Here is a 23,085-nt window from a genome sequence, read left to right as displayed (position 1 = left end):
AAATGCGAAGCGAACGTGCATCAGACATTTCATTATTTCTCTTATACACCAGAACAAGGGTAACGATATGGGAAAAAAAAAGAAAAAAGAGTAGCACACTAACAAGTACACACATAAAAAGATGTAAAACGCAAGGTATTTACATATATCAGCCATGTCAAAAGTGGTAAGTCCAGCATCAACATAATGAAGCATAGCATTGACTGCGTTGTTTATATCAATTTTACCCCATCCACCACTTGTCTGCCACATCCCATTCACAACCCTACATATATCCAACATATCATTCCCATTCTTAACCACACTTGTTCGGTTATCTTCAGTAAGCACACAACAAAATGATTTCGAATTGGTTTTCTGGGTTCTGGAACCTCTTATCGATTTCAATTTTACTGAATTGAATGTGAAATTGCTAAAGGAGGGGTGTAAAAGCTGAGCCATTTTGAAAAGAAAGATGCTAAATATGAATGAATAGACAGAGCAAACTTTAAAGGGTATTTTCCTAATTCACCTAAAAATGAAAATCTAGTTTTTTTCAATGTAGCCTTATCTGCTCTCTGTCATCAACTACCATTCACTAACATCACTTTTATAACAATCAATAAGAAAATCAGGTGCTTATAAAAAAAAAAAAATTCAGGTGGACCAAAGTACGCTCTTTTTTTAAGCTGAAAGAAAATAGAAAAATTAGAGCACATTTGAAAATATGCGAAAGATGAGGGACCTCAAGCAAGAGCGGGGAAGTATTTATTATGTGGTCACACATAAAACCAACGTGGACAAAGAGGTACCAGACACGTGTCTTATTAACAAATAATAATGCAATTATTGTGAAATGGCAATATTACCCCATAAGTGAAAACTAAATGACACGTCATCTCGCAAAGCCCAGAAAAAGAAAGAAGCTAGGGTTTTCCCGACATACAGTGATCGGCCATGTCGAAGGTGGTGAGACCGGCATCGGCGTAACGAAGCATGGCATCGACGGCGTCGTCCCGGTCGATACGGCCCCACCCGCCACTCGTCTGCCACATCCCGTTCAACACTCTGCATATCTCGAGCGAATCGTTACCGTTGCTCACTGTAATTGACTGTTTATCGGACGTCGCCACCTGGCAGCACCTGACTGAGTTGGCACTGACTCGGCGTGATTCGGGGCGATTTCTGATTATGGATTTTGATTTGAGGGCGTTGAGACTGGGTAAGGCATTGTGTATGGTCACAGCCATTGCTTGGGTTTGGACGATGGAGAGTAGTGGAAGAAACGTGGATAAGCTTTTTGAAATAAAATTGCGACCAGTGAAATGACACTTGCACCCTCGATAATGAGTAGAAATTTCTCTAAGCTTCCTAACCTTTGGCTGAATTACAATAAAGCGGTAACAATACTAGCCGTTAAAGGCAGTCGCCCAGTCACATGACCCATACATGCATAGCCGTCATTATTCACTTGTTAAGAAATTCTTAGCTCACGAGGTTCGCATTTTCTAAAATGCAAATTTAAATTAATCAGTAATAATTAGTTATGGATGACAAAATAAATAAATAAACTTCAATATAGTGTGCTTAGCATTGCAATACCTTAGAGTTCATGATTATTTAAATTCGCATTTTACAAAATTATGAACGCCAAGCTACTACAATGGTAAACGCATTATATTGAATTCAAATGTAATTTATTGATTAAATTAATGTAGTTGTCAAAAAAATCTTGATAATGAATTACTAGGTAAGAAAAATTCTGGTGAATATTTAACATTTCTTTACAAAATTATGAATGCCTACACTTTTTAAATAGCGGAAAGGATCATTCATTATAGTATATTAAAAATTTTAAAAAGAAAAATACAGTGAACATTTTTTTTTTGAATTTTTTTTTCCACTCTATCATTAAATTTTGGTATTAAATTGGAAAATTAACCTCATTGATCAAACAATTTTAAAAGACTACCAAAATGAATTGTTAGCCCGTTTGAGAGTGTGGTGAGGTAGCTAGGCTGCCAAAATCCAACTACTAAGGTGTTTGATAACACTTGTAGCTGGACTTTGACAGCTTAGTTAATTTTTTTTCTCAACTTTTATTTCACAGCTGTAGCTTTTATTGCACAGCAGCTGCAGTTTAAAAGTTACAACACTTCACTCCCAAACACACCCTGTATCAGTTGCATCCACAAAGTTCTGAGCGAAGGTAACTTCAATTATTTCGGAAACAACTTACAGGCTATGTATCTCCAAGTGTGCATATTTCTCCCAAGGTGCCATATAGTTTAAACTTTTTTGGAATCGAAGTATATCAAAATGCTAGCATAAAAAGCAACAAATATAATTTAGCACAGCACATTAGATTGATCTTACTCATTCAATAGTCACAACAAACATGTAAAGACCTGAGAAATAGACAAAGCTGCATCTGTAGGAAGGGTTCCGATAGCAGAAAGGCAATCCAAGGTACATTAAACAACAACAGCTTAAAATAGAAACTGACTATATGCTCGTTTAGTCTGCGCATCTTACATTGCTTCAAGAAGGAAAACAAAAGATTATAGAGGAATTTTTCATACAACTTCATTGCAGCTGGACAGCCATTCAAGGTTTTAGGGCTGTTGCTGTCGCTTTTCCTCTTTGAGCAATAGTCTCATTATCCTCCGCTCCATCTACTTGTCAATTTCCCAAAAAAGGATTAGAACAAGAATATGTAATTAGTAGAAAATAGAGTAGCTTTGCAGTTGCATGTGTAGCATAAATGAATTCAACTGGACATATCCTAAAGTTTAAAAGAGGTTTCAGAATGCTACATACCAGATAGTCCTTTGAATGATCCTAAGAACAACTAGGGCAACAAGAGAAAAAGTAAATGAAAGCTAACTGAGACGAATATAACATACAACTACAGTATAGTGGAAGAGAATGTAGTTGTTTAAGGTAAATAATCACTGTGAAACTTCACGTATGTATGAGATACCCGCAACAGCAACAAATGGGAAAGCAATAAATGCAATAAATGAACGACATTCAAATTTCCATGAAAAAATGCAATAAATGACTTGAGCCCCTAGAGCAACTCATGTGAATATTCCCTTGAACCATATTTTCCCTGAAAAGCTCCTCAAAATGTCAAGGGCACAACACAGCTTGAGGAATAAAGAGTATAATGTAAAGTCCAGAAGATGACAATTAAGTTTGGCAATACCTGAGCAACAGACTGCAATTTGTTCTTAGTAAGAGTATATTCATTCTTTAGCCAAGCCAAAGCCCGACTGACACTGAAATGGTGATTATTCCAACATGACAGGGGAAACAGAGGGTTAATAATTCACTTAAAAGATGATAATAACTTCAGATATCAAAGAAAATAGCAACAAAAACAATATATAAGAGAAGGAAAAGAGGGGAAGTGGTTGTTGAAGAAATTAAAAAAAAATCCAGAAATCCTAAGATCCTGGAAAGCAAACGCTGGAACTCTTGAAAACTAAGTTATCAATAATAACACATAAAGCAACAGTATATATATTATATTCTCACACAATAGATGCATACTATCAAATATTCTTATTTTACACTCCGTAATTCTTTAGAGCCTAATGTAAGGATCAAAATATTTTCGTGACCCAAATATAGAACATAGAACATTCAAATCTGAAGTTTACTCTCATTTCAGCACTGTTTAGAGGCATCCTGCATACTGTCGTAGTGAGAAGCCCTCCACAAGCAAACCTACTCATGTAGTTGCACAACATATGGTAACAGAGAAACAGTAGCAAGCCACATGGAAGCATCCAGTAGTTTGTGCATTTTGAAATTCACATTTCAGGATTTGGAGCTGAATCTCAATAACATTTTAGCATTTAGGAATGATTTATGTGGGTATGGGAGAGGATGTGACTATGAGGAGGATTTATTTCTTGAAAAGTGAACAAGAAGTGGCTTTGATTTCAAATATTCTAGAACAATATTCAACTGCCAAAAAAACTCACATTAATATAGCATGCATGCTCAATATTTTAATTCATTTTTGGTATATTTAGTATTCTTATAAATATATATACATATTTATCAAATGTGTGTTTGCATTGGAGAAAAGAAGAAAGAGGTTAGTGCATGTCTTGTTTGCACTAAAAGAGTGATGAGACTAACAAAGGAAGAATGAAATGAAATCAAAATATGAGATATTAAATGGCAGGAGCATCGGATAAAGAATTATTACCCTCCCTTGTGCATCTGATCACAAGCCCGAATAAGATCAGCACAAGCACGTCTCACATGCTCGGCACCAAAACTGCCAAATATAGAAGATCCAATTTGTAATTCCCAAACAACAGTTGAAAATGTAATATTCATGAAATATTGGGAAAGAGAGAGAAACAAATGGGTGTATTCATTCAAAACAACTAAAAAACTTTTCTGGTGGAAGGGACGAAATCTCGTGCAATTTTTACTCATATCATAAATTATAATAATAAGTTCAAAAACACAGGGAAGTCGCTCTGTCTTAAAGTTTAATAATTTAGTTAATTCCCATCATGGGCCTGTTATGTTTAAAAATAGCACAGGATGCAACATCAAACTACTCAAAACCTGTAAAATGAAACAATATATCAATGCAAATTTTCTATATTCAATTCCACCGATGGTGGTTTCTATGTCAAAGAAAACTATGATATATAATTAATAGCTGATACAGTATCACATGCCAGAGGGAGCACGAACCTAAACCCTGGATTCAACGGAGTGAGTACACAATTAAGATTTGCGAGTATTCAATTTTATACATCAATCTCCAAGGATAAAAATGTAAAGCTATGAAAGGCAACCCAAATCAATGCAAAAAATGAGCAAGTGTCCAGAAGCAGATGCATAACCATACTTCACATCATGTCAAACATTCCAAATCATTGACTCTCTAAGGAGAGCTTAGAAATTACCCCTATTGTTTATGGAGAACATAAAGTATCTTAAATGACATTTAGATCAATCAAAGCAGTTAGCCAAAACAGAAAGCAAGGGATATAGAAACTCACTTTGCTTCTTTTCTAGTTTTACTCTTTTGAGTAATAAAGCATATAAGCAATGAAACCAAGCAAAGTAGTTGCACTCTTCACAAGTACAAAAATGAGAAGTAGGCAAACAAGCAGAAAATGTTGAGAAATCTCAAATTAGTTCGTGTCAGTAACTTTCATAATTCACAAAACGTGGCATATCACGTGCCAAATGTACAGGTGGATTAATGTAGAGTACAACATCCAGAGGATACTTTCAGGCATGACAACAACCAACAAATAACTATTGCAGGGAAAATAAAAATGTGCAGCAAGAAAATTTCTATAACTTTCCATGAATATAGAATTATATGTTTTTAGAGTCAGAGAAATAAATGTTGACATAAAATCACGGAAGATACTAATAGTAATAACACGTGCTCTTTTTTTTATTTGGTTACTATTTTTATTGAGAATGAAATACATGTTGTACACTAGTCGACAACATAGATTTAAAGGTAACCGTTAATGCTATTTAAGGTCCCACCAAACAGAATATATGAATAATGTAAAAGAAGATGCCCGCTCACCAAGTCGGGAACACGTCAGCCCATATTGTCGGACTCATGTACTTAGTTATGGACTTTAAAAAGAGAACATCGAACATCACCATGCACAGTTCATAATACTAATATCTTACAGACACCTGTACTCTGTGCCAATTTTTAGAAACAAGCAACCTGCCAATAAATCTTCTCTCACTTGATGCATACCCTACAAGGAGATCGAAAACCAATTTTACCGTGAACTTTTTTCCTCTATTTGTCGGGCCAACACAACCAGCTGAGAGAAATCAACATCACGAAGTTCACTGCAGACACACAACACAAGTTAAAATAATACAGAGAACATAATAAATTAGATAAATCCAGAGAGTTAAGAGTACATGCAGCTTGTCAGTTGCAATAAGATTGCTTCCACACTGGTGCAGTAGGTATTGATAAACTGCTCAGCATAATAAGGTTCCTCCACCATTGTCAAAGTCTGAATATGAGAATTCTGATCACTTAGGATACCCTGCAAGGAATGAGATGCAAAAACCTCATCAAAATTCAAACACACCAGAGCATTTTCTTCCAAACAAGAAAATGTGCTGCATGTGACCCTATAGAACTCTGCAAACAACTAAATGTGCAAAACATGCTTGAGCAGAAAGAATTCTGCATTGCAGAAGTTACACCCAAACTCCACTAAAACAAAAATAGACTTCAATGATCGAATACAATTCGTGAACTTATTAGAACAAGTTTCCTTAGTTAAATTCAAATGACACTTCTTGAAAATGGTCTAAAATACACTAATTAAAACAAGTTTCCTCAGTTAAATTCAAATGACACACTTCTTGAAAATGGTCTAAAAATTAACTGTACCATTGGGAAAAAAAATAACTTAGAAAAATAAAATTCAAATTGATAATTTGTCACCTCATCAAACAATGACTGAATATAGTGTTCAAGCAGTCCTTTAACAATAGACAAAGCCATTTCTGATATAAAATAGCAAAAAACACCAAGCCACCAGAGTGGAAGCAAGCTTTAAGCTATGGTGAAGAGAAACCATTTTTGCATGTGATGCACCCCTTTCAGTAAAACTTTTGCTGGAAATATGTTTAGCAAACAAACAATAGATACCACAAGTTGAGCATGATGCTTTATATATTTAACACCTATAGTTTGCAGTATAACATAATTGCCACTGTCAATAACAAATGCCAAAATAAATTCTCTCTCCTTTCTATTTAAACATGAGTAACATCCTATATTCAATTGGTCCAATGGATGATGAAGACAAAGTGCCAATCATTTCATTAAACAGCTTATGTAGATTGCTGAATAGTAGGTATATATATATATATATATATATATAAAGAAAGCCACATTAGTTCACGGAACAATAAAGTACCCTCATGCATAATGTGCAATAGTATCCTATCTTTTTCTGAAAGAAACCCAGAAAAGCAAACTGCCTATAGCTATGCTGATGTAAGACTGTTTGACTGGATTCATAACTAAAAACAAAAAGAGAAAAGACAAAGAACAAGAAAAGGAAAACAGAAAATAGCAGGACCCAAGCTCAAGCCCTTCCAACTCCAAGCAAATGTACCATAATTAGATAGTAGGGAGTATAGGGGTTTCAGGATAACGCATAGACTGGTTTAGCTTTGTTTAGAGGTGGTCGGGCATTCAGTATAAATCACTTGGAGGACTTTTGTATAGTTATGGTTTCCTCATTGGGCTTTTTGATGATCTTGCGAACAAACTGGTTCACAGCACAGATAAATAACTTTTTCTTCATCTTAAGGAAAACTAAAAGGATTCCAGGAAGTAAAAATTCACAAACTAGAACATAACAAATTTATAAGACAGAATCGCAAACTAGAACATCACAAATTTTAGGAATTTAGTGCTCTCAAATTAATGAAATAAATGATGAAGATAAGAGTAAATTAGTCAGATAAATAATGAGTATATGAGTAAGAGGCAATGTGGGTACATGAATAAACTTATTATCAGATTTTGAAGTTGAATGAAAGTGATTACATTTTTGGTAGGTAGTGCCACTAAATTGTTCTAAATACTTTAAGTGGGCCATTTCTCTCCTGCTGTACATCATAAGAGGCAATGTGGGCCCCATTGTTCCAGAGTTGGTCACAAAATGATTTAGCAATTCCTATGATACGTGGCCAGCCCACATTCTAAGAACTGTGCAACCTGTCAAGTAGATCATTGCTAAGGTTGAAAAAGTAATTACAGTATATTTCAATGCTGTAGGAGCATTCTAAATGTTAGTTATGTTAAGTAACCAAATCAAGTAATATTTAATAAATTGAGGTTAGTCATGTTTAGCATCTAATCAACTGAAACTATAGCAGTTCTGTATCAAATTATCTACCTTGGCAAGAAGCCAAGCTCATTCCAACAACAAAATGCATGCATAACTAACATCTATCAAACAAGGACTTAGTGTTTAAGTGCAGGAAGGCAAGCAATGGGTTAAGAAGGCTCAGCAAAGTAAATGAAGGAGAAAAATAAGTGAACTGACCCCCACTCATTTTGTATTTGGGGCCTTCAGTGTCTTACTGCATGCAGTCCAAAGAATAAGGTGACTGGGACTGGTCTTGCATCCATCAAATAGTCATAGACAGACTCATGATCATAACTGGTAATAAGGTCTGAAGTTTTACCAAATCTTCGATAGCCTTCCTTATCTTTTATTCTCAAGTAAGCTTTCACCTATATGCCAAAGAAATGAGCTGCTTATCTACTGGAGATAGAGAAAGTTCAACTATTTGGAATGATGATACCCTGACTTTTTGCAACATGTGAATTCATAACATATTAATTAGAAGAAAACACAGAAATTTCTTCCCTCATCTTTTAGATAGGGTAGCAAATTATATCACTTGGTAAAATATATTCAGATTATGTACACTTAATATACTCATGACTATGAGATTGATATCACCGAATGCCAGACTTGCACTACTACAGGGCATAGAACTAGAACCCAGATATTGATATTTTGTACCCTAGTAAATATATATATACAAAAATGGGGCAATAAAAGGTAGGGATCAAAAGGTTCCTAAGGAGTTGCATAGAAGTTGATTGACCCTCATTCAGTTCTGAAAGAAGAAAAACTCCTTGTCATTATTCCATGAACAACCAATGCACACATAAATATGAAAAACTATGGGTAAGAATTTGGGTTCACATGTCATGTTAAATGTATAAGTAAACCATTATACTAGGCAAATTCTTGTGATTAAAGACTAGGCTTGAATTTTATTCTTAATTTTTTTTTTTAAGAAAAAGGAGAAAAAGAATATAAGAGAGAGAGAGAGAGAGAGAGAATAGGATTATTGATGCGGCCACTTATTATACCATCTATGTCTAGAGCCCATGTCCTTCCATATATAGCAGTCAAGGTATCTGGTTTAAGCTCATAACAAGAAAGAGGTTTTGTATTTGAACAAACCGAGCAATCAATATTGTTATTGAACCTATAACCTTCAACGATATTGATGTGCATATCAAGACTGCAGACATTGACCGACATTAGAAATAGTGTTATTAAGGATGTAAAATGCCCCCCCTTTCATCTTTTTCTCTTGCTTTACAAGGACAGAAACTTAGGCATGATATGCATAATTAACATGTATGCACAAACCACTCTCATTTATTGTGATGCTACAAAAAGACTCAGATAGGCTAAAAAGCAGATTCTCCACAGCTTCCGATTAAATTATCACATTCTCTTTCAAGAAGGTTGGTCAATTATCAGTATAAATATTCAATTATTTGCTACTTCTAAACAATCAATTTTCTTCACTTGCTTTCTTAATGTTGCTATCAGACCAGCGAAGCTCAGCTCTATCATTTGATCTTCATCTCTAATTAATTAATGATTTGACAAAGGATTTGAGCTGTACGAAGTAAAGCTTGTTCCAATAAGTTTTTTGCTTCCTTCCTTCTATGAATTTAAAAAACCCATATTGCATGTCAAAATTACCATGTCTTCCAGATCAGTCAGCTACCTTGCTACCAAAGAATGTATCTTTAATTGTACCCGCAAAATTCAAATAAAACGCTTTAAGTGTCTGTCGATGAACACATAGATCTTTCTTGATTATTGCAACAGTTAGATTGTCTAAACATGCAATTCTGTAAAATCATTAAAAAAAAAATTAAGTTAACAATAAGTTTACAATCATCAATCTGACCTCCTTTGACATTTCAAAAATTATTCTTATAGTTAATTAATTTTATTTCAACAAGTTCTCTTTGCCATAACTTACTGTGGCATCACAAATACCAGAACTATCTTCCAAAAAATGAACCTTTACTACTTTTTAGATTTGATTCCAAAGCAATTAACGGACTTAACTTATTGTCTTATTGACTACTAGTAGAAAATAACATTTCAATACCATATAGCAAATGATGGTTTTGTGATTCCGACGGTTGAGAATAGTTGAGCAAATCTCATCGTACCTGGAAAAAATAAAGGCTTCATATACATCAGAATATATAAAGAGAATCAGTTATGAGGAAAGTACAGGTTAGCAATTGCAAAAGAGGAAGCATTAGCAGCCATAAAGTCCTAGAATTTGGAATCTATTAAGAAGCAGGATGGGTTGAGCCATGCCTCCATAAAAGGTGATTGGCCAAGCAACATGTAAGAGATAAGCCAACCTGTATACCATATAATTGGTAGATGCTTGTTTCTGCTAATAAAAACAAATTAACATAAAAAAATTCTTTCTTTTTTCCTTTTGGATAAGGACAAAATTGATATTACACTTGTACCAAATGTAATTCACTACCACTTTTATTTCCTCTATATACCATATTACAGGTCTTTGAGAAACTATGGCCATGGCCACTAAGCTCAATGTATGCTGTTTAATGCCTCAACTTGCATAATAAGCACGGCAGATAGGTGATTCTCAATGAGAAAACCAGCAATAAAACGTAGAAATTAATTTAAGAAAAGATGATATTTTCAACAGCCAACATATATTTATTATGAGTTGTCACATAAAGTATGACCAACCAATTTGACTGCAGAAACCAAAACCTAGATATAAAAGGGTTCCAAATTCGCAATAGAAAATAAGATTGTAAATGGTTGAAGCAGCCAAAAACCCAATGTCAAAACAGTCACGAACTAAAGTTAATGCCATTTGCACATACAAAATCACATCCAAGGTTAAGTACTTACTTTAAATTGAGGAACGTCTAACAACCAATGCATGTTATTATCTTCAACTTTCTCAATAAGCAAATTAGATATTACAAAAATTTTGATTTAAGAGGTTACCATTTCTACAAAGATTTTCACTAGGAGGAAACTTTCTTATCCTTCTTTATTTGGTAAAAATAAGTTATTCCCAAAAGAATTCATATCTACAAACCAGATCTTATCCATAAGAGCTTACCATATAAGACTTATTCCTATATAGCATATCAGATGTTGCAATATATCTACAGCGATGACAAAAATTCCCTCCTTGACATTCCAATTTTAATGGAAATATTCAAAGGCAGATAAATAAGAAAAATGTATAGGAACAGAATTATAAGCCTGCTGTTGCAATGGATTAGTAAGAGCTTCCCTCCACTCTTACTCACAAACCGGGAAATGAAAAAAAAAAAAAAAAGAAACAAAACGAACCAGAAAACAAGCATAAAAAATGTAAAGTTCAGAAAACACATTTAATTGAGATATTTACTTCTGACATTGTGAGTAGAAAATAACACAATGGCACAAACAACGAGCATAAGAAATGACACTAACAATTTCCTTGACTATTGGTGACTCTCTCTTGATAATTCATAGTTATTAGTAACACTCTTGGAAACGCACACTATATCTTTACCTATCTCTACGCAAAATGAGTACTAAAATATCAAATTTTTGTATCTCTAATTTTCTAATAGGTGGTAATTGGAAAATTATACACCATGCTGTCAATTGGATGAACTTAACTGATCCAAATTTTGTACCACGCAGATCATGGTATACAGTGTCGTATTTAGAAATTCAACTCAACCCATGGATGGCAGCAAAAGTTACCACAACTCAATATCATATCCAACCAAATATAGGTTAAATTGAAAAAGAATTACAAAATCTCACATTAACGAGATCTTCATTGTCAGATTGTGTGCAAAAGCTTTTAGTTGAGTTCCACTTAACTATTAAAATTAAATCAGCTACAGACAGCTTAAACTTGATTTGACGTCTTCTGCAATAACTGCAGGACATATTATTAGGTTGTAAATTAGTTCTTAACCCCTCCAAGAACTAGTGAACGTTTCCCGTCTGCCCACCAGTAATTCACTCGAGAATATACCAGGAAAAGTTGGAAGACAGACCATCAATTCGGACTAATGCAGTGAGTTACCCTCCAAATTATTTATCATGAGAGCTCAAACTTCTGAAATAAAATCTAATATCATACTGCCTTACTCATATTTACAAATTTAACAACTGCCTTACAACTGATATTATAGCTTGCTCAAAACATGTAATGTTAGAGCATGAACATTCATAACCACTCTGTGTTAAGCTCAATAACATTTCTACTCAATTTTGCAGTAAAGCAAAAGGATACCCATAAAGATGCACAAGTCGGTCTGCTTGACTAACATCACATATATAATAACAGACATTCTAAACAAGCAAGTCAACATACATATGCATAATACAGAAAGATTAACAAAGCTAAAATAGCACGTTCTCCTCTTCCCAAAATTGACACTACAGCAGCTAAGCAGAAACAGATATCAGTAAATGATATCGGATTTATAATCAGATGAACATTAACTAAGTGTACAGGTATTACACAATTTGACAACTTCCACTTCTTTTCAATGCCCATTTTCGAGGTCAATAATCTTCCTCTCCATCTACATTTTCAAAATGGCTCATATAAGTAAATTGTAAGAAAACACACATATTTCAGAGATTCTAACAAATCAAAACCTATTTTAACGAAAAAATAAACAAGGGTGATAAAATGTAAAAACGATAAACATAAAGGATCAATTAGAGAACAAGTAAAAAATAGATAGTTTATAGCCACCCCCATACCAACCCAATTTAGATTTAGTTATTATCTTATGATTAATGTGAATTTATCCAGTCACCAGCAAAAGATAATCCTCAGCGTACAAATAAAAGAAGCAATTGAATATCATATAAAAATTTCAGCTAGACGGGACATAATTTTGGCTTCCATAGTAGTCTGTGCTTTCCAAGGAACACAATTTAGTTTTTTTTTTTTCCCCACCATCTTTTAAAACAAAAGAAATTACGTTCATGAAGGACTGAGGAAATACCAAACACAGCCCACCTATATTGACTCCATAATAGTACCTGCACAAGTGTCTCAAATTTTCTTCTCAACTTGGAATATTCATTCTTAGTCCAATAAAGTGCTCGGGAGCAACTGAAAATTGACATTTTAAACAAAAAGTGTAAGCTTTGAGAATTCACTACATTAACAGAAATATGATTGATGAAAATGAACATTAACGACATTCTGTTCATATCAAATATGGTCCTAGTTCACATTATACATATACTTTCTTTTATAGAAAACATAATTTAGTTCACTGTTTTTATTAACAGTAAATTAGAAAGAAAGACAAAATCGGTAACATGTTGTTGTACATTGACACCAAAAAGGTAACTTAGTTAAAACTTCTATTCCCATTTTGATGGCTGCATCATCGTCATATCCAACAAAAAGATGTATCATATAATACTCCAACTCAATTCTAATATATCATTCAACCTAATGCATATCACACAATCAGTGGATTTCAATTGACAATGGATGTTACATTTGTTAATGCTTATCAATATATTAAATTAACTTCTCAACACCGTAATGGCTTCTTTATTTCATTATGACGCGGGGGGTGCGGAGGGAGAAGAAGATTGTCAACAATCCTGGATAAAGAAATATAACTTCATTATGCAAGCTGACAACATAATTAATGACTGGATGCATAAGAAAAACTTAAGCTTACTACTCCTTGTCATTCTCCTGACAAGCCTGAATAAGTTCAGCACAGGAAAGTTTAACATGCTCTGCACCAATACTGTACCAAGCCGGAAACATGTTATGCATGATCAAGACATGACTGAAACCAAAAAGAAAATAATACAGCAATAATGAAAGGAAGACAGATTTCAACTAAACTTATTGTATAGCAAAATAGTTTACCATCGCCTTCATCAATAGTAATTTATTACAAGAAAATAGAAACAAATTCCTGATCCACTTGAACAGAAGTCTTTCCAAACTGAAAATATGCCTAGTAACAGCTAAGAAAAAATTACCTGTTCTGCTATCATAGTTTTCCCCTATTTGACTATTTATTTTCAATTAAGAACTTTATCACTAAGTCAAGATATAGTAAAGCAAAGTTCTAACAAACTTCTAAACTAACAATTATTTCCTTGAAAAATAAGGGTAATCACCACAATAGCTAGTAATTTGACCATAAAGTTGTGACAATTAATTTAAAAAGTTCGTGACAAATATTATCATCAGGCATTCAAGGAAGTTCAATATTAGAAAGAAAGAGAACAGTTTTATTCAGGTAATAACTATAAGACACGTATGATATCACATGTCTTAACAACCACTTCAATGTGATCTCCAACATCAACAGATGCATTTCTTGGAATGAACTCATCTCAAGAAAATGAAGCGGAAAACTTAAAATGACATAATCATATGATATCCTGGATATGCAATAAAAAAAATAAACTCGTTTATAAGTTTTTCAACAGCATGCAAAACATAGCCAAATTATTGTGAATCTAGTGGGAGTCCAACTGATCTGTAAATATAGGCATATTTCAAATATCCACAAATTATGGGTATTTGGAACAGAACAGAACAATACAAAGAAATGCCTACCATGCAGTAGCCCAGTATTACACATCAAATATGCACAAAACATAAAAGTCAAGATTTCATATAAATGTCTTTATCATTGATAAACTGCAAAGCTTACCTACTGGTTCTAGCATAGAACTCACAAGCAGCAGTATTAACCTGATGATAATCAACTTCTGGTTGGCAGCTGCAGATGCAAAGAAAAACTGGGTAAGAATTCATAATCACGCTGACTTACAAAATTTAGAACGGTTAAGAAGTTTGATCTACATGTGATAGGTCAAATGAGAAAATAAGTTTTGGGCTGATAGGCAGTAACTAGTGACAGCGCGCACAACATAATCTGGTCTAACAGTTTCCTTCATGGCTAGCAGTTGATAAAAGTCATCATTAACAATTCCCTGAAAAATTTAAAACCCAAACGCATCACCGAATAAACTAAATTAGCAGTTTTCATTCCACACAGTTGTTCACCAATAAGTCCCAAATATACACTACAATAAATCTTGAACATTTATCATATATGCAATGTAATCAAGAATTGAGCAATTCATGTTAATTAATATTCGTTTTAATTCAATTAATAGGATAACACAGACTTTTAGATACTGACATTGATTTTAAGAAAGAAATTAAAGAAAGATAAATAACTGAAAACGAAAATCAATTAAAAATAGAAAAAAGCTTGTGAGCCTTTATATAAATGCTAGGGTTTCCCACGTTCTTTACGCAAGTTTCAAAATCTCAAAACGGTACATTCTTTGTTTATTAAAACAGAACACTTCGCGTTAATTTGTTACGCGAAACTTCGAGACAACAACAAAAAACAATGAAAGCATGAACAAGATCGAGGACAACTTTTATATACATATGAAACAGTACTGAATTTGGGAAAAAAAAAAGCCAATAATTCCATTTTAACTAAAAAAAAGAATAAATAAACGAAACGAAGAGGAATTGAAGCGATACCTCCTCGTGCATTGACTGAACGAAGCTGCGGAGTAGGCTTCGCTGCATCGGCAACGCCATGAGGAGACGAGTTTTCTTTTCCTTCTTTTTTTTTTTGGGGGCGCGTTGGGGGTGGTGGTTTAGAGAGAGAAAGAGGAGGTTTAGAGTGAGAGAGTCTGAGTTCATTGAGACAGTGAGTGTGAGAATTTAAATGGAGCGGTTTTGGGTTTGCGACTTGGCAGAACAAGGTAGGAGTAACGGCCAAGTTATGATAAAAGGCTGAGGTGGCATTTTTTGTTTTAGCTCGTGTGTTCCCGAGTTTGACCTTATGGTTTGGAAAATATAACCGATATGCCACTGTCGCTGCGGTTGTCATTTTGGTTCTTATTGGTTGAAGAAATAAGTTTAGGGATGGCAATGGATTGGATCTGATTCAAGATTCATATGATCTAAATTTAATCAGATCGAATTTATGTCTGTTTAAAATGAATTTAGATCGGATTTGAATATTGATGTGCGGATTTAAGACGGATTTGGAGCAGGTCTGGATCTATCTTAATATTTAAATCCATATTCATATCCACACATCTTTTTATTTTATTTTATTTTAAAAGTTTCTTAACAATTGTGAAATTCTAATGATAATAAATTTTATTCATAGCATATTAGTGATATTTACCATGCATTTAAACTCTTAAAACTTAAAGGTTAGTTTTGTAAATTTAAAGGTCAGCCAGTCCCAAAGCATGTACATGCAATATTCAAATTGCAAGTCAAGTAATACAACCTGGTAATTTATTTTATTACATTGGCCAAATAATTTTTAAGGAATATAGTTATTCATATATTTAGTCAAATATGGTCATAATAAAAATAATAAAACACTGAATATAAATCATATTTAATTTATATGTTATTATCTAATGTTGTAGGAATGAGGGTGGGTGTGTCGTGAATATTAAAATGATGAAGGAAACAATAGAATATTATATTGATCTTACTCCTGCAATTACTTTTGAAGGATATTTTATTATCTTTCTTATTTGTTGTTTTGGTGTAAAAGTATAAGTTACAATATTTATTATATTTTTGAGAAAATTATATAGTTTATTTGTTATCAATACATTTTAGCCTTCAATTTTCATTCTAAAAAATTTTTACTTTTTTATTGCTGAGTTTTAGAATTTATGACGAATTTAGAGCATATTTGGATTTTGATTTTTTTTTCTAGATTTGGAGTAGATATAAATATTTCTTTCTTTTTTGGATCTAGATATGAAGCGAAAAATATGGATTCATGACGGATCTGGAGCATATACGGATCTTGATTTTTATTATGGATCTGGATCTGGAGCATAATAGATCCAACACATATCTGCCTCATTGCCATCCCTAGAAATGACAAAGATTATTGTTAGAACAGCTTGGGCCCGGGCAAAGTGCTTCCATGTGGAGCAATGCTTTGCATATTCCTTTAGGGTTCTTTCTGAAATTGAAGTATTGTATCTTTTAAATTATAATTATTGTAAAAAAAATTATAATTATAAAATATAAATTAATAATATGTAGTAAATATAAATTTTAACAAAATTATTAAACATATAATAGATTTTCTATTATATAAGTAAAAAATCATATCAACACACCTTCCAAACTACGGCAGATAATGTTTATCAAACACTTTAGTACTGTAATTTAAAAGTTACAGCTGTCTAACCTCAGGTCCAAACACACTCTAAGATACTTATAACACCTTCTCTTTCATAATCCTTGTTTTTATTGTTACTAAAAATTATATAAAGGACAAATAATAATTTAATTAAACTAAAACGACTTTATAAGTGTTTACAAATCATAATATATTATGTAATTAATTTTGTTGATAAAAAAAATTTAAAACAATGAAGAAATAAATTCCCTAACAATAATAATTTTATTCTGAAAAAGTAAGTTTAGAATTCAATTAAGTTATCTAAATGATAGTAAAATTTAGTTAAAATATTATTACAATTTTATGGTCTTTTCTCTAATTTCTGTAAAAGAAAGAGAGATAAAAAAAATGAAAAGGGGTGTTTCTTAATAATTTAGAGTTGAACTTTTAACATTCGTTAAAAACCTTATGAAACTCCGCTTATTATGTTAGTAGCCTTACTTTTATTAATATTACGAAAAAGGACAAAACATTATAATAGAGTTAGTTAAATTTTAGACATATTTTTTTGATAAAATAAAATTGGGTAATTTATTACTTCATTGTCTCAAAATTATTTTGAGTTTGTTAAAAAAATAATTATATTATAAATCAAGATTTAAAGATGGGATGGTTCATAGAATGATTTTGGTACTTGTTAACTAATAACTAAAGACATTGAAGAGTCTTGTCTCTGTGACAAGTTCTGTCGGTCTTGTCTATATGGCAAGTTAGTCCTGGTGTTTCTGTGCTTCTTTTGTTTCGTCTTTTCTCGATCTCGTTTTCTTTTCTTATTCCTACAGACTACGTGATGGCTGGATCAAGTGCTCATGCAGAGTCTGACTTGCACCATGCATGCGCACGCCTGCAACTTGAGGAAGAGGAGGAGGGTGGTCTTATAGTGACTGGAAACGAAGAGGAAGATAATGGGGTTTTTAGGATTGACTCACGTTACTGCCTGGTGGGAAGGTTCTTAACTGATAAGGTGATTAATTTTGGTGCCATGAAAAATACTATGGCGGCATTGTGGAGGCCGGGTAAGGGTGTTTGCATCAAGGACTTGTCTTCTACATTATTTTTATTTCAATTTTTTCATGAAATTGATATCAAGAGGGTCTTAGATTCTAGACCTTGGACTTTTGATCAGCACATCCTTCTTGTTCATAGACTGGAAGCGGATGAACAACCCCCAACAAGTCCCCTTATTCCATACTACTTTTTGGGTCCAAGTTTACAACATACCAATAGGTTTCCAATCGGAGAAAGTCTTGCAAAGTATTGGGAATTATATTGGTTCTTTTCTAGAATCGGATGAAAACAATTTTAAAGGTATTTGGAGAAATTATATGTGGTTGCGAGTGTCAATTGATGTCAGGAAACCTCTAAAACGCCGAATGCGTATGAAGCGAGCAGGAGGGGAATAGATTTGGGTGGACTTCAAGTATGAATGGCTTAACACTTTTTGTTTTATTTGTGGCCTCCTCGGTCATACTGAGCGTAATTGTCATTTGTTATATGAAGATGTCGATGGTCAAGTCACTAAACCTTATGGTTCCTGGATGAAAGCTCCTACTAGGAAAGGCATGATGAATTCCGGCGAGCGTCGGTTGAGAAATGAGCCACCAGAGATGGAGGCAAGTAATTTTGGTAATAACTCAAAATATGGGAGTGTCATGATTAGGGGCGTGATTATGGCCAGCAAATCCGTGTATGATGACAAGGAATCGAGTGGCAAGCATGCTGCAAATGGGAATATGTCAATGCATAAGGAAAGGCCAAATTTTCCCATAATTACTAGTCAAACGATTTTTAATGGGCAAGATCTTGGAGATTCAGCCAATATCATGGCTCTACTCAAGGAAAATGAAGCTGAATATGATTCTGCATTAATTGTTTCGGATACCAAGCGGAGGAGATCATAGATTGGGCAGCCAAGTTCAGTGGGCCGTGATGACTCTATTAATAGCAATATGATGGAGATTACAACCAGCCCAAAAAATGGATTAGCGGTGGGACCTGTGAACCAGGCCCACCGAGAGCAATGAGTTGTTTAAGCTGGAACTGTCGTGGGTTGGGCCACCCACGCACAGTTCAAGTTCTTGTAGACCTGGGCAAAACAAAAAAACCCGATTTTATTTTTCTAATGGAAACATTATGTCATAGAGATAAATTAGAGTGGTTAAAAATTAAGTTAGGATATGTTGGTTTATTTATTGTTAAGAAGGTGGGCCGGAGTGGAGGTTTGGCTTTCTTTTGGAAGCCCAATTACAGAGTTAATCTTCTTAAGTTTGGCAGAATTTTCGTTGACTTGGCTGTTGAAAACATAAAGGGGGAAAATGGAGAATCACCGGCTTCTATGGCTTCCCGGAGTCAAACCACCGACGAGACTCATGGAATTTACTGCGGACCTTGGCTTTAGCCTCCTCGTTACCATGGGTTTGCTTAGGCGACTTCAACGATCTGCTTCACTCAAGTGAAAAACGAGGGAAGCATGCTCATCCTAGCTGGAAGTTGCAGGGCTTTCATGCTGCTGTTTCGGACTCGGGGCTCCAAGATTTGGGCATGGAGGGTTATCCTTTCACTTGGGAGAGGTCAAGGGGTACTGTGGATTGGGTAGAGGAGAGGCTGGATCGTGCTTTGGCTTCCATATCTTGGATTCGTCTATTCCCGCAAGCAAAGGTACACAACTTAGAAGCTTCCAGTTCAGATCATCTTACCATTTTTCTTGAGCCTGCCCCTTTGGTTTTTCATTCACGGATTAGAAGATTTCGGTTTGAAAATGCTTGGCTCTGTGAGCTCGATTGTATGGAAGTTGTGAAGGATAGCTGGTTTTCTTTTGCTGCAATGCCTATTCAATCCAAGATTGCTAAATGTGGCTCTGATTTGGTTCGATGGGGTGATCATCTCTCTCATGAGTTTCGTAATCGAATTATGGAATGTAAGAGGAGGATGGGTCTTTTACGGGGTAAGCGGGATGATGGTAGTATGACTCAGTTTACAGAAGCTCGATCCATGTATAATGAATTGCTGCACAACCATGAAGTTTATTGGAAACAGAGATCAAAGATACTTTGGCTTTAGGAGGGCGATATGAACTCCAAGTATTTTCATGCTACAGCTTCGATAAGGAAAAGAGTGAATACGATTGGAAAGCTCTGAAATGGTCAGGGACAATGGTGCAATCGGCCAAAGAAAGTAAATGAGATACTTGCTGAGTATTTCAATAATATTTTCATCTCTGATAGAGGTTCATGTCCTGAAGTTCTTCAGTGTGTCAACCCAAAGATATCAGCAGCTCAGAATCACTCACTTCTAGAACTTTTTACTGCTACGGATGTCCGAGATGCCATCTTCAGTATGCATCTTGATAAATCGCCAGGCCCAGATGGTATGAACCTTGTTTTTTTCTAAAAATCCTGGTCTATTGTAGGTAATGATGTCTCATCTGCTTGTTTAGACTTTATTCAGAATTGTGCTTTCCCCACTAGCTTGAATGACACTAATGTTGTTTTGATTCCTAAAAAAGCCAATCCTGAGTATGTCACTGATTTGAGACCGATATCATTGTGTAATGTTATTTATAAAATCGTTGCTAAAATGCTTACTAATCGACTCAAAGGGGTTTTGGGGTCTGTTATATCGGAGTCTCATAATGCCTTTGTCCCGGGTAGAGCCATAACTGATAATATTCTGATCTCTACTGAGATTATGCATTACTTAAAGTGGAAAAAGCAAGGTAGGGATGGGGTAGCAGCTCTAAAAATAGATATGTCTAAGGCTTATGATATAATCGAATGGTCTTTTCTTAAATCGATCATGCTCAAGTTGGGGTTTGCTGCTGATTTTGTTAACTTGATTATGTTGTGTGTAACTACTGTTACTTATAAAATTGTGAGAGAGGGGATGGAAATAGGCCCTATTGTACCTAGCCGTGGTCTAAGACAAGACGACCCTTTATCACCGTACCTATTTATTATTTGTGCAGAGGGGTTGAGTTTGCTAATACATCATTATGAGAGGGCAGGTTTTTTGCACGGGGCTCGAGTAGCTATGGGTGCTCCTAATATCTCGCATCTCTTTTTTGCCAATGATTGCTCTTATTTTTCAAAGCTAGTGTCCAGGAAGCTCACTTAATGAAGAATATCTTGGTTATGTATAGGGCTGAGTCGGGTCAGAGAGTTAATTTTCATAAATCTGCTATCTCCTTTAGCCGCAATGTGAAAGAAGAAGTTGCGCAACAAGTATGCGATTTACTTGGAGTCTAGCCAACTGCTGACTATGGTACTTATTTGGGCTTGCCTTCCTCTATCAGTCGAAGTAAATCTGTTGTTTTCCGCTACATTAAGAATAGAGTTTGGAAGCGCCTACAAGGCTGGAGTCAAAAGTTATTATCTAGAGCTGGCAAGGAGATTTTGCTCAAGACAGTGGTACAAGCCATGCCCAATTATGCCATGAGCGTGTACTTGCTTCCTATTGAGCTTTGTCGGGATATTGAGAAGATAATGAACTCTTTTTGGTGGGGTAGTAAAGGTACAAGCAGCAGGGGTATCATTTGGATGAGATGGGAAAGGTTATGCAAGCCTAAGACTCATGAGGGACTCAGTTTTAAGAAGTTGCATCAGTTCAACATTTCCATGCTTGGCAAACAAGGTTGGTGGTTTTTAACTAATCTGAATTCCCTTGTGGCTCGCTTATTTAAAGCTCGATACTTTCCTAACACCTCTTTTCTTGAGGATTTTTTAGGCAGTAACCCCAGCTATGTTTGGAGGTCTATTTTGGTAGCTCAGAAGGCTATCTCACTGGGTTGTCGCATTCGGATTGGAGGTGGCCGTGAAACAGTCATTGGGCATGCCCCCTGGTTGCCGGACCAAGATAATGGCTTTATCACCTCTTTACTGCCCACATACCTTTCTAATGCCACAGTAGACAGCCTCATGGTGCCTAATCTTCGGCGCTGGGATTTTGATGTAGTGGCTGACATTTTCAATCATTGAGATCGCGATCTAATCTTACAAATTCCTCTTGGCTCTCGGATTGTCGAAGATGGTTGGTTTTGGTTACCAGATTCAAAGGGGCAGTATACAGTTCGAAGTTGCTACAAGATGTTAGAGAATTTGCCCAGTCCTCCTAACAACAGTGTATGGCGAAAGCTGTGGCAGCTTTCAGTTCCTGCAAAAGTTAAAAATTTTCTTTGGCGTGCTATGGCCAATGTTATCCCCACTGCGAATAATCTTGTGCAGCGCCGAGTTGAGGTACACCCCTTATGCCCTATATGTAATGTATCCACTGAAATTATCTCCCATGTGTTGCCTGAGTGTCCTTTTGCTAAATCTTGCTGGTTAGCATCTGCTGTTGGTTTTATTTGGAATTGTGGGAATGTTGGGGAATGGCTGGAGACTCTCTTTACTCGTTGTAGTAAAGATGATTGCAGCTTAGCTGCTATGATTTGCTGGGGAATCTGGTTGAATAGAAATAACAGAGTCTGGAGGAATATCAATGGAAGGGTGAGTACTCTTCTCAATTTAGCAGGCCAGAATTTATTCCAGTGGCAGCAAGTTCATAAGAATCCTTATTTCTCTCATTCTTTTGTGGCAAATGATCATGGTTCGGTTTACTGGAAACGACCCCGGGATGGATGGTTTAAGTGTAATGTCGATGCATCCATCTCTCGCCACAGAGGAACCATAAGCTTTGGGGCTGTTATCCACTCCTCACAGGGTGATTTTATTGCAGCTAAAAGTGCTTCCCTCCCTGGTACATTTGCAGCTCGTGAGGCAGAGGGAATTGGCATGCGAGAAGCTCTCAGTTGGCTCATGCATCTTCCAGTTTGGCCAATTGTTATTGAGATGGATAGCTTACAAGTGTTTAATGCTTTACATGACAGTGTTGCTTATTCTAATGGTTTTGGTGCTATAATTGTTGATTGTAGAGATTTAGCTCATTCTTTAGGAGAGTTTGTTTTCTCTTTGGTTCGTCGATCTGCGAACACC

The 23,085-nt window shown here is 35.0% G+C and overlaps 4 protein-coding genes across 5 annotated transcripts in view; 1 reads left to right on the top strand and 3 right to left on the bottom strand.

Annotated features, from left to right (window-relative positions):
- Positions 1-1,307, bottom strand: part of LOC18035064 — a 4,381-nt gene extending 3,074 nt beyond the window's left edge. The window contains exons 1-2 of the mRNA XM_006424227.2: positions 907-1,307; positions 647-668 (exon numbers count right to left, since the gene is read on the bottom strand). Of these exons, the coding sequence (XP_006424290.2) occupies positions 647-668; positions 907-1,229 (345 nt within the window). The 5' untranslated portion in view covers positions 1,230-1,307. The remainder of the gene's footprint in view (positions 1-646; positions 669-906) is intronic.
- Positions 1,308-2,403: 1,096 nt separating this feature from the next.
- LOC18034022 (histidine-containing phosphotransfer protein 1) lies at positions 2,404-8,396 on the bottom strand. Its single transcript, XM_006424221.2, has 5 exons — positions 8,079-8,396; positions 5,923-6,053; positions 5,779-5,847; positions 4,205-4,276; positions 2,404-3,263 (listed from the first exon to the last, which is right to left on the bottom strand). Exons 2-5 carry the CDS (start codon positions 6,009-6,011, stop codon positions 3,107-3,109), a joined length of 387 nt encoding a protein of 128 aa, XP_006424284.2. The 5' UTR covers positions 6,012-6,053; positions 8,079-8,396; the 3' UTR covers positions 2,404-3,106.
- Positions 8,397-11,487: 3,091 nt separating this feature from the next.
- On the bottom strand, positions 11,488-15,626 carry LOC18035062 (histidine-containing phosphotransfer protein 1). 2 transcript variants are annotated; one of them, XM_006424219.2, is made up of 6 exons: positions 15,427-15,626; positions 14,728-14,858; positions 14,576-14,644; positions 13,580-13,651; positions 12,921-12,993; positions 11,488-12,451 (listed from the first exon to the last, which is right to left on the bottom strand). In XM_006424219.2, the coding sequence occupies exons 1-6, from the start codon at positions 15,589-15,591 to the stop codon at positions 12,413-12,415; spliced, it is 549 nt and encodes a 182-aa protein (XP_006424282.2). In that variant the 5' UTR covers positions 15,592-15,626; the 3' UTR covers positions 11,488-12,412. The 2 variants fall into 2 exon arrangements, with proteins under 2 accessions (XP_006424282.2, XP_024035089.1); XM_024179321.1 differs by lacking the exon at positions 13,580-13,651.
- Positions 15,627-19,136: 3,510 nt separating this feature from the next.
- Positions 19,137-22,089, top strand: LOC112096453. Its single transcript, XM_024179896.1, has 6 exons — positions 19,137-19,206; positions 19,425-20,109; positions 20,341-20,483; positions 20,526-21,119; positions 21,206-21,336; positions 21,442-22,089. Exons 1-6 carry the CDS (start codon positions 19,137-19,139, stop codon positions 22,087-22,089), a joined length of 2,271 nt encoding a protein of 756 aa, XP_024035664.1.
- Positions 22,090-23,085: the final 996 nt, after the last annotated feature.

The sequence above is a fragment of the Citrus clementina genome, unplaced genomic scaffold, assembly GCF_000493195.1.
Source record: "Citrus clementina cultivar Clemenules unplaced genomic scaffold, Citrus_clementina_v1.0 scaffold_8, whole genome shotgun sequence".
In the NCBI taxonomy this organism is placed as follows: Eukaryota; Viridiplantae; Streptophyta; class Magnoliopsida; order Sapindales; family Rutaceae; genus Citrus; species Citrus x clementina.
This window is presented reverse-complemented; position numbering and strand designations above follow the sequence as displayed.

Excerpts from the sequence above, each read along its gene's own strand:
- LOC18034022 (XM_006424221.2), bottom strand. The coding sequence starts at position 6,011 with ATGGTGGAGGAACCTTATTATGCTGAGCAGTTTATCAATACCTACTGC. Across the intron at positions 5,848-5,922 it reads TTGCAACTGACAAGCTGCAT|TGAACTTCGTGATGTTGATT; the intron begins GTACTCTTAACT and ends GTGTGTCTGCAG. Across the intron at positions 3,264-4,204 it reads GATCAGATGCACAAGGGAGG|TGTCAGTCGGGCTTTGGCTT; the intron begins GTAATAATTCTT and ends TCACCATTTCAG.
- LOC18035062 (XM_006424219.2), bottom strand. The coding sequence starts at position 15,591 with ATGAACTCAGACTCTCTCACTCTAAACCTCCTCTTTCTCTCTCTAAAC. Across the intron at positions 14,645-14,727 it reads TCTCATTTGACCTATCACAT|CTGCCAACCAGAAGTTGATT; the intron begins GTAGATCAAACT and ends TTGCATCTGCAG. Across the intron at positions 13,652-14,575 it reads TTCTATGCTAGAACCAGTAG|TATTGGTGCAGAGCATGTTA; the intron begins GTAAGCTTTGCA and ends GGCTTGGTACAG.
- LOC112096453 (XM_024179896.1), top strand. The coding sequence starts at position 19,137 with ATGAGTTGTTTAAGCTGGAACTGTCGTGGGTTGGGCCACCCACGCACA. Across the intron at positions 19,207-19,424 it reads TCAAGTTCTTGTAGACCTGG|GGGGAAAATGGAGAATCACC; the intron begins GCAAAACAAAAA and ends GAAAACATAAAG. Across the intron at positions 20,110-20,340 it reads TTTACAGAAGCTCGATCCAT|AGGTTCATGTCCTGAAGTTC; the intron begins GTATAATGAATT and ends CATCTCTGATAG.